At 35.2% G+C, this 11,127-nt stretch overlaps 1 protein-coding gene across 1 annotated transcript; it reads left to right on the top strand.

The window, feature by feature from the left end:
* Nucleotides 1-760: 760 nt before the first annotated feature.
* On the top strand, nt 761-8,738 carry MANEA (mannosidase endo-alpha). Its single transcript, XM_009953223.2, has 4 exons — nt 761-1,310; nt 4,890-4,999; nt 7,323-7,399; nt 8,102-8,738. Exons 1-4 carry the CDS (start codon nt 761-763, stop codon nt 8,736-8,738), a joined length of 1,374 nt encoding a protein of 457 aa, XP_009951525.1.
* The last annotated feature ends 2,389 nt before the right edge of the window (nt 8,739-11,127 follow it).

Below are 11,127 nucleotides of genomic sequence, written 5' to 3'. Positions count from 1 at the left end.
ACGTGAAGTGTCATGCAGCTCTGACATTGTACTAACAGGCTGCTAGCAGCTGACTTAGAGGCTTTCTGGTTGAGGTATGTCCTTAATGTTGGTTTTTGTTTACAGAATTCAGGAAGCAAATTATAATTTTAGATCTGTGAAGCTGCAAAGCATCATTGTTTTGAGTTTAATTTGCCAAAGGATTTAGTTAATGTGTTAGTTGACTAAACGCGAAGTGGTTGGTCCAAAGCCAGTAAATTGGTTAGTAAATGAAACCAGTGTTTGGAACATGAGCTGTACTACTCTCGTATCGCATTTTGTCTTTTACTCTTCTTGCGCTTCATTATTCTCCTTTCTTGGCTTCTGCATGTTTTTCTTCTCTTTTCTGTGCTATTTCTATCAGACTTGTCAAAACATAATAGTTCTGAAATAATGTAACCAGAATTTCCATTTCATGGGATTTGTTTGGGGTAGGAACACAATGAGGTTCAAAAGTAAGATGTTTTGTATAATATGCAAGTCCATGGTGGCAGAACCTCAGAACCTGACACTCGTTCTCAAATGCAGAAATGTTTTTTTTTATTCCCTCCCTCCCTGACAAAGGGCTGTTAGTTATGCAGTGAGTGTCTGCATCACGTTTGTCTCCATATTAATTTCTATTGTGTAGAAACTTTATAAAGCATTTCATACTGTTGGGTAGTAAGAAATGTGACTTTAAAACATTTGTCTTTTGATCAGTTGCGGCCAAAATCCTTCTGTGTGGATTCTGAACTATGTCATCATGGCAAGATTTCGCAGAAGAACATGCATCATTTTGTTGCTTTTTATTTTGTTTATTTGCTCGATAATGATGGCTTTGAAGACTCTGAGACCTGATAGAGCTGGCTTTGGGGATCCGTTTGGACTGGGTTTGTTGCCTGAGCTTCAACAACGGACAATGCTCTTAGACAATAAACAGAATTCTCTAAATAGGGTTCAAGGTGATCCTGTAACACACGTCAGTAATCTGCACGGCATTGCAGTCAATACTATGAAAGCATCTATGCCTCCTGTAAACAAGCTGGAAGAAGAGCTGTCTTCTCCTAATTATAACTTTCACATATTCTACTATAGTTGGTTTGGGAATCCACAGTTTGATGGTAAATATATTCACTGGAACCATCCCTTGTTGCCACACTGGGATCCCAAAATTGCGAACAATTATCCGAAGGGAAGGCATAATCCTCCTGAGGACATTGGGGCCAACTTTTATCCTGAACTCGGATCTTACAGTTCCAAAGACCCTTCTGTCATAGAAGCCCACATGAAACAAATGCGTTCAGCTTCAACTGGTAATGAATGTTAACTTTTCAGCATGTTGTCCATTTATCCGGCCTTAAATAAGTGAATGAGCACAACTGACCCATTCTTCCATTTTTCTGTGTAATTCTGGAAATGTCTGAAACTAGTAAGACTGTCTGTATTTCTGAGCTTTAACTCCCCAACCGAAACCTGCATCTTCAAAGCTGTGTCTGATGAGTGTAACAACACAGAAATGTGAGAACAATATTTGTAATCCTGTAGGTGCACGTGTTTCATTACCTAGTATTAAGCACTGATAACGTACGTAGAAAATACAGAAATCATTGCTAGAATATATTGTCTCTGTATTTTATTTTTGGAGATTAATGCTTCAGTTTTAAGAGCAGGTTTCAGTAACTCATGATAACGTGGTTATGGAGCAGTCTGTTCAAATAGGAACATGGGGATTTTTAAGAATTCTTTATGTGTAATAACAATTATATATTAATTCGTATGTCAAGGAGTATATAGGATTATAGCTTTTATACAATTTATATTTTATGCATTTATAGGTGTTCTCCTTAGCTATGGAAATGTCTAATCCAAACTTTCTTGAACTTGGGTATGATAGTTTCAGTGTAGCTCATTATAGTTTATTTCTTTGTCCAAAAGTATTTTTTTTCCAATACAAATTGATGTTCCCTTTTTCTAAATAATGTGGTCTATGTACATGAGATTATTCAATATATTTTTTGTGTCGTTCTCTGTTGTTGGGCATTACGGTCCTTTTTATGTTCATCTTCCTTAAAATAAGCAGTGGTATAGGCTAATATTAAACTCTGAATGCCTTCTGTAAATGTAGTTGGAGCTACGTGACCAGAGTTCATAGCATTATTCAGAGTGCTAATCTCCTTGAATCAAATCACTTTCTCCTGATCATCAAGGTTTGATGTTTATAATGTTTACTTCTGGTTTATTGTTTTTTCCTGGTTTCTAACCGAACCTGTATTTTGTACAAGGGTTAATACAAGCGTAGAAAATTTCGCACCCTTTTCAGTAATACAGTAATTCCATTAACAGGAACACCAGCAACAGTTGGAAAACTGTTACAGTGAAATCTCAGGTGTTAGTTGCCAGTAGGCACTTTTTTAGTCTTATCTAGAGCAAAATAACGCATGATAGTGTGATGAAAGCAGAGAGGGCACTTGTAGCTTTAGAAGAATCTGTGATGTTTCGCATACTCTTGATACAAATGTCTAATGAAGCTGAACTGCTGGTGGAAAAGGTGCCAAATACTAGGAAAAATGCTTTGGAGACTAAGGTTTTTAGCAGCTTAAGTTAGTTTTCCGTTTAAAACTCAGCAACATGAATGAGTAGTTCATGCTTATGTTTCCTGTGACTTACTCTTTCTAACATATTACTGATATTTGTCAAAAGTGATTTTTTTTTTCTGCTGTTATTCTGACTTTACAGATTTAAATATACTTGCATTTGTTCTCTTCCATCTAGATTTGACCAACATAAATCATCAACATTTTTCCCTAAGGTCATTAATTCAAATGTTGCGGATTTTTTTTAATAAGAATTACATTTTGTTTGGTTTTTTGTGTTCTGTGAGGTTGACTGTTTACAGTTTCTTCTCTTTATTGCTTAGCCAATGTCTAATCCATGACTGCATTTTACATTCTGTCAAATATTAATTTTTCTTCTAGCCTTTTGTGAGGCTTTGTCAAGGATCTTACAAAGAGAAAAATGTAAGTGGTTCTTTCAGCCAATATTTGTTTAATGATCAAAGGCATATAAGAGATTGGAACAGCAGGAGTCTTGTGCAGTGCTTTTATTTTATTCTTATATTTTACAATTCTTCCCTTATGTATTAATTTCCTAATCTTTAACAGATTAATACAATAGATTTTATTCCTCAGATTGCTTGGTGAAATTCATTTTTTTTTTTCACTAGCCTATTTTTGTGGTAGACCAGTTTGAAGTCCTTCACTTGTCTTAAATGACTCTACTCTGGTTTTAAACATGTTTATGCTATTGGTTTTGGCATCGAGTCCCTCCTTTTTTAGACTCCTGAAGTGGTACAAAACTCCAGTTTTTAACTACAGGAAAGAAGATGTTAAATAGTCTTTCTCAGCGAAAGACCAATGCAAATGTGAATTTAGATTCCTTGATGAACAGTTCTGTCTCCTGAACTTTTCCCTGTGTTCTAAAGGTATAGAAAAGTGTCTTGACAGATGTTGTACTCAAGATGCCTTGAGTGTAGCCTGAATTTGTTGCTGCTGTTCTACTTGTTCTTTTCCATCTTATCGTTTGAATTTTGTCCTTTTGTTTCCTGTGAAATAAAAGATAGGGTGATAAAATGCAGTAAAATACTGCATTTTTCTTGTCCTTGAGCAGACTGTCTCTTGTGATAGTCTCTTATTTGTGATTCTCTTTTTCATAAAATGTGGAGAGAATATGTTGAGGGCAGTTGAACTAACTTCTATGTACAGGAGCTCAAATTTCTGGTTTTGATGTTAGAAGATGATTGTGTATTCACTCTAATTTACGCTTTTTCATAATTGTGACTTGTTTGTTTGCAAATTGTTAGTCAGAAATGTTACAATGTTAGTAAAATAGATGTAATATGTATGTCCCTACCTCTGTGTACTGAAATCTTTACCAGGTTAAAAAGAATCACATCGGCTTATTCTTCCATATGTTTTAAATAGTATTGTTAGGAAAAGATTCCTACATCAGTATTTATTGTATTTTTTCTGTCTTAGTTTCTTCCTGGTATTATTTCCAGCTACACACCTAAAAGGTCTAATTTATTTATCCGGCAGCATTTTGTTTTAGAAGGAGAGGGTTTAGCCTTTCTGAAGAGGTATGTGTTCTGTTGCTTTCATGGAGAGCATCAGGAAAACCTACAGTATAGTGTCATTGTATTTGTTGGTGTCTCTTTCGACAGGAATAGTAACATCCTGAAATTATTGAGAGTTGCTCAAACATTTTTTTTAGGGAATAAATTTAAAAACTAAGTTCACATGGTTGGGAGGGTGGATTACAACATAGTAAATGCTTTTAGCAAGAAGGAAGGTTGTGGGATTACAGTCACTGTTTCTAGTATGAAATGGTTCTTTTGTAGTAGTGCCAGAGGTACAATGCAGAAATATGGTGGGGAATAAAGTTTCATAAGATAAGTATCTTTCCTCACATGCATAGCCCTCGTCTCTTGCGTGTTCTCTGACCCAAGGTGTCTTGATATTCTCTGCCTGTACTGTGGCATAGCTGAATTCCTTGGGAGCATTCTCCTCCTCTTGGTACAACCTGGAGGTTAGGACGCTGTGCTGAAGAGGTGGAGGGAATGACTTGAAGTGTTAGGCTTGGGACACTGAGCACAGATCTGTTCCCTTGACACGTGATCTTACCACTGTTTGTTTTGTGGTCTTTTAAACAAAGAGAGAAGTTAAAATACGCTTTGAGAATACTGAGATTTTGTAATTGGTTAAAAAGTAACTTTGAATTCTCATTTATATTATATAGATTTCACCTCAAATAATAATTATAACTCACGAAAATGTTACCAGGTCCATGTTATATGTTAAACAACATGATTTAAAACTTAAGTTTTGTATTTTCAGGTGTAATAGTGCTTTCATGGTACCCACCAGGTATGGCTGATGAAAATGGAGAACCAACTGATGATTTGGTGCCTGTTATCTTGGATTATGCACATAAATATGATCTAAAGGTAATGTATTTTTAAGATGCATAAAATAGAACTACTTAGGAGAGTAAACCTTGCTAAGAGTTTACTACGTTTGACTCATGGTGTAGAGCAGAGAGGCTTGTCATGTAATGGTGGCTTCTGTTTCTGTCTCCTGTTGAGCTGCACTACTTTTGGGTCATAGAAGCAGCTATAGGTGCCCTTTGGATTACACTGAATTTTGATAAGACCTAAGCAATATTGCCTTATAACTAGAATAAATATCGTAATCTGCCTTTTTTCTGGTTTGGTTCAGAAGGTATGGTGGTGTGGATTTTTATGTTGTTTCTGAATGAGTCTTGGGAGTTGAGGGAAGTAATACATATTTCAAAATATTACGGAATACAATGATTTATAAACTAAGGCACTTTGCGAAAGAAGAAAGACTGACTTTTGCATTACCGCATAACTTGCACATAGAGGTCAGGAGCAAGCATCTATGAGTAATAAAGAGGGATTTAGAAGTTCTACTTTGGATGAATGTCTTTATTCCAGAAGGTATCACAAACACTTACCTTGGATAGTAAGGTCAAAGAGGTGCTGCTCTGACTTTAGGTTACTCCAGGGCATGACAAGATAGAAAGGCTAAATTAAATTCCTGAGCCTAAAGGCTTCCTGAAATAGGTGAAATATAAAATCAATTAGAGATTACGTGATCAGTAGAATCTAAAATTGTGATTTCATTTATTTTTAGAGTGACATGCATTGCCTTTTAGTCTTGCCGAGTAATAAATTTGAGTTTTTAAATTATCTAAGTAGCTGTATATGTTTCGACTCTGGAGGGAGTTGTCTGTACTGAGGACTGAAAATAGAGCCTATTTATCTGCTCTGGTTTTAGTTGGTCATGCAAGTTGCGGATTCTCAGAGAAATTTCCTGTGGCTAGTAAGAACTGCAGATTCTTTGACAAGCAGGAGGAAAGTAGGAAGTTGAATCAGATACAGAAGTAATTTTGAAACTGTTAAAAATGCTGTGTGAATTGTATTATGTGACATAAGTTGCACATATGTGACAGTAAATTATTAAAAAGAAAAAAAATATTATCCTTCCCCAGAATTTTCAGGTCATCTGATAGCGCTTCCTCTCACCTAAAAGAACTTGTTAGCATTCGAGTCTCTCAAAGGAGCCAAGGCAAAATGAAATAAGCTACCAAGGAAAATGCATCTGATAGTATGGTAATGATTGGAATATGGATGGGCCTGCTGTTATTGCTTGGAATAACTTCTAGAATACAGATACTAAGTATAGATACTACCAGGGAATGCTGGTAGTAATGTTTTTAAATGTTCTTGCACTAGTAAGTTACTACAGCTAAGTGTTAGGAATGTCAGTAGACCAAAAGCAACGTACAAAATCCACTTCTGTTATGTCTGCTAAATATAAGTCTGCTAGAAGAGATGTCCTTTTGATTTGCCTGGTTTTGATAGTTGGAAATCAAATATGAAATTATAGTGCTTTTCAACCTGTCCTGTCAGTCCTAGTGATTTAGCCTAACGCTATATTTTTCTGTAGTTTGTGCGTAATAGAGATAACTATTGGCTCTACAGTGGAAATTTGCTGCTGTTGCAGAGTTGTCAAAGACTTTATTAATGCATTCTGCTTTAAAATTGCTTCTGAAAAACTTTGGTTAATGTAATACGCTCTTCCATTTAATTGTATATTTGAAAGCAGTGTGATTTTTACATTGAAATGACTTCACAAGTATAGGTTAAATAATTCTGTAAGCTCCAAGCTTGAAATTCAGAGCAGTAGCAGTACATTATATTAGATTTAATTCCAAGAGTTTATTGCTGTTGATAAATCTATACAATTTTAAATTAAAGCCTTCCTATCCTGTATCTTAAAATCTATTTTGACACTAAAACATCTCCTTGGAGAATTATCTATAGCTAATTTCTAAACAATATATTAAATTTAATATTAAAATGTTTCATTGGTTAATCAGTTCTTTGACATTTGAGTAGATAATGTTTTATTTCCATTTTGAGTTTCTGCTGTAGTTTAAGTTTTGTGAAGCGTGCTTGCTACTCACTGTAGCCTAGGGAGAGCAAAAGCACTGTTTTGTCTTCATGTAGAAAACTCATCATTTACTGTATTACCCAACTTCCTTGGATCTGAAGCTTCTAATCTTAACAGAGCAGGAGTTGAATTAGGGTTGCATTAGTCTCAAAATAGACTAACGAAAATGTTCTCTCTGCAAGGAAGAACTGTGTTTAATGTGACTGGTACTTGCTTCTTCTAATGCACAGTGCTCATGCATTCAGTAGTATTTTATATTTGTGTTGCTCTGACTACATTTTCATCTTTCAGGTCACTTTTCATATTGAACCTTACAAAGATAGAGATGATCGCAGTATGTACCACAATGTCAAATACATCATTGACAAGTGAGTGCTTTCAGAATGGTTTCCTTTGGGGTTACATGCTGGTTTAGGGGACTTCTATGTTATCTAAAGCTTGGAAGAATGTATAAAAATATGTACCGAGACTGAAGAAAACTGTGAGCAACTTTGTTTGTGTTCAGTGGTACAAAACTCAGTCTTTTTTAAATACTGGAGTCTGAATTTTATGTAGATACTCAAACGTAAATTGCTTTCAACATTCAGTAGAATCCCAAGTCATGATACTTCAGATTGAAGCAGTTAAAGTATTAGCTTTATTTTATTAATATAAATTAAACATACATTTTTATAGTGACAAACTAACAGCTAGAGCTTCAATGTGTTAGCCTCTCATCATTTAATTCAGCTTGGCAAATTTTGTACAGCTACTAGTTGTTTTGTTTAACAATGCTACTTAGATTGTCTTATTTCATACTGAATTAGAGAATTGCCCTTCAGAGAAAACTAATACCTATAGTGCAGTTTGACACTAAGTTACTAATATGTAGTAATTTAAAGGTTCTTCGCCAGATTCATTATTTAATACTTCAGCAAACACTGGGCTGAAAATGGATATGAATTGCTATGTTTTGAAGCGCATACACTGTCTTTTTAAATTTGTTTTTAGGAAAAGTGTTCAGGTCAGATTGTGAACCAATATTTTCCAAATGGCAAATGTTGTCTTAACAATACTTATTTGCTTTATAGATATGGAGGCCATCCAGCCTTTTACAGGCATAAGACCAGCACAGGCAGATTTCTTCCCATGTTTTATGTTTATGATTCTTACGTTACGATTCCTGAAATATGGGCGAATCTGTTAACTGTTTCTGGATCCCAGACTATTCGAAATACTCCATATGATGCATTATTCATTGCACTTCTTGTGGAAGAAAGACATAAGCATGACATTCACAGAAGTGGCTTTGATGGAATGTACACGTACTTTGCCACCAATGGCTTCTCCTATGGCTCATCTCATCATAATTGGGCAAGTTTAAAAGCCTTTTGTGACAGTAACAACTTAATGTTTATTCCCAGCGTGGGGCCAGGTTATATTGATACCAGTATCCGACCGTGGAACAACCACAACACCCGTAATCGTGTCAATGGGAAGTACTATGAGACTGCCTTCAGTGCAGCCCTTTTGGTGCGACCAGAAATCATTTCTATTACATCTTTTAATGAATGGCATGAGGGAACTCAGATTGAAAAAGCTGTCCCCAAACGGACTGGACAGGTGGTTTACCTTGATTATAAGCCCCATAAACCAAATGTTTACCTAGAGCTTACTCAGAAGTGGTCCGAGAAGTACAGAAAAGAACAAGAACAGTGGCTTATGTGAGCTGTTGCTGCTGCAGTTGTTTCCTAACTCATTGACTACATCAAGAAAGAAATGGAGAGCTGAAAAATCTGTTATTAAATGTCTTTGTTATAGATATGTTCAAATTATTATGTCTCTTGAATGTATATGCACTACTACTGAATTTGAATTTTGAAGAGTAAGACGACGATGAGAATATTGACATTTCTGTCTTATTTGATATTGTAGTTCAAGAATATTCAGGGAAAATGCTGGAGTTTTGTGTGTTTGGGTTTTTTAAACTTCATAACTTGCATGCTGGTCTTCCAGAGCATCTGCATGGGATAACTCTACATGACCAAAATAGAACAAGAATTTGTCATAGTCATACTTACTTCCTTTGTTCTTGTAGTTGTGTTTCTAATCAAAGTGATGCTGTAATCTAAATTTTTATCCTGGTAGCTTCTTGCAGAATGCATGTCTGTAAGTGTGTGGAATAATTTTCATCTATTGTTTTTAATGCTTTGCACACAGGGAGTTCTTGACGTATGCCTAGCTTGTGGTAAAAACACTGAAGAGGTATGCGTGATGTTTAAAAAAAAAACAAAACAAAAATTGAAAGATTGAGTTCCAGAGAACTGCTGAAAGATTTCTGGTTTACTTCCATTTGTTCTGTTCAGTACATGGGGCAGACTTTTGCAGATTGCTGGAGACTGACCAGTAACATAGTTTTTTTCTATGTGACTTTGAATTTTTAAAAAAATATTGTTTGAAACTCAGTGGAAAAGATCTTTTTTTGGGGGGAGGGAACCACTAAACATGTGAAAAATGTACTAAAACTTCCATTGTTATGTGTTGTCTGCTGATTGACTGCAGACCCAGATCTAGTGTGATTTTTAAAATGTTTAAAGATTCTAAAGCTAATATCTTACTGGTCCTACAACAAATATAATTTTAGGAAATGTTTTTTGGTTTCTGATTTAGGAGTAATCTAGTTGGGTAGCAATGACAGCAACTACTCATTAGCTGAATTTGAAATCTGAGGTTTCTCTTTTTCGTATAGTTCATCTAGTTGTTCCAGGATTCAGAGTAGTAGGTACTAAAATCTTTTTACTATTCAGATAAGCTCCCTACCAACACTACCTTTAATATTGGAAATGAGTACTTTCAGACTTAAGAATCTCACCTTTCAAATGTTGCGATTATTAACTGTTTTTCTTAATGAAGCTTGAAAAGATGGAATCACATGGACATGTTTCTCAGCAATCCTATTTTTTGGCTTTTTTGTACAACTTCATAGAAAAGTCCTGAACTTTGGAATAGTAGAAATTGCAGTGTTTTGTTTATTTGCAGCAAGTGTTTATTCTGTAGCAAAGTGGCTTTTTTTGGTTGTGTTTTTTTTTTTTTTTTTTTTTTACTTGTATACAAGGTGCTGATCCTGTGTTGTAGTTCCCATGCCGGAACTCTTGTGACCACTAGAATTCCATAGCTTTCAGCAGGACCCATGGAAATTACATTCTTTACTTGGTTCTCACAGTAATCTGTCCATGAAGTTGTAAGATAAATGTGAGGACTTCTGGTTAAAAAAGAACACAAACCAAAACAGTACGTTTATTCTAGAAACCTTTGTCATTCCAAAGATACATAAGCCTGTTAGACTAGACAATAGTAGTAGTTTCTGGTATGAAAAAGGTTTGTTTATGTATCTTCCACTTATTTACAGTTTAATTCTCTTGTCATTTCTCTGCAGTTGTTAGAGTTGAGGTGTCATATAATGCCCTCAGCTGCTTGGAAAAATGCAGAAATTGGGTGACAGATACGTAACCTGGTGTGATATATAACCGAGCGCCTCTAGAGTTATTGGAGTCTTATTAACATCTCTTCATAGTTTTTTGAGTTTTCCTGCTGCGTTTCTGCAAACTCTAAAGTGCTTCTGAAAGAAACATTTACTAATGCTTATTTTGTTTTACTTATTCTCAGGTGGGTAAACTGAAGTAGGTATAGGTATGACCACAGTCACAAAATGGTGTTCGAGACACATGAAGCGCTTGCTAGATTTTTACCACTTCCAGGGTAACCACTCACTCCCTTTATTAAGGAAACAGATTTATACTTTTTTACTATAAATCCCTTAAATAGTATACATAACTTGGTTTTATATTTTTTATGTGTTTATGCTTTTACAGCCCCCAAAGCTCATATATTTATTTTAAATAGGAGGGAATGATTAAATTTTTGCATATCAGTATTGCATATATTATTAAAAAATTGTCTGAAATCAAACCTTTTGAAAGGACACAAATCTCTTTGTCTTCCCTTTGCTTAAACTTTTGTCATCTATTGATCTCTTCTCACTGTAGTTGTCTGAGCACTTTACTAGTCTTGACAACCTTGCACTCAGCTTTCAGCTCCTTACTTTCTCCTGATGGCA

The sequence above is a fragment of the Leptosomus discolor genome, chromosome 2 (assembly GCF_034619465.1).
Source record: "Leptosomus discolor isolate bLepDis1 chromosome 2, bLepDis1.hap2, whole genome shotgun sequence".
NCBI lineage: Eukaryota > Metazoa > Chordata > Aves > Leptosomiformes > Leptosomidae > Leptosomus > Leptosomus discolor.
The sequence above is the reverse complement of the archived record's forward strand: the minus strand, read 5'-3'. Positions and strand labels throughout refer to the sequence as shown.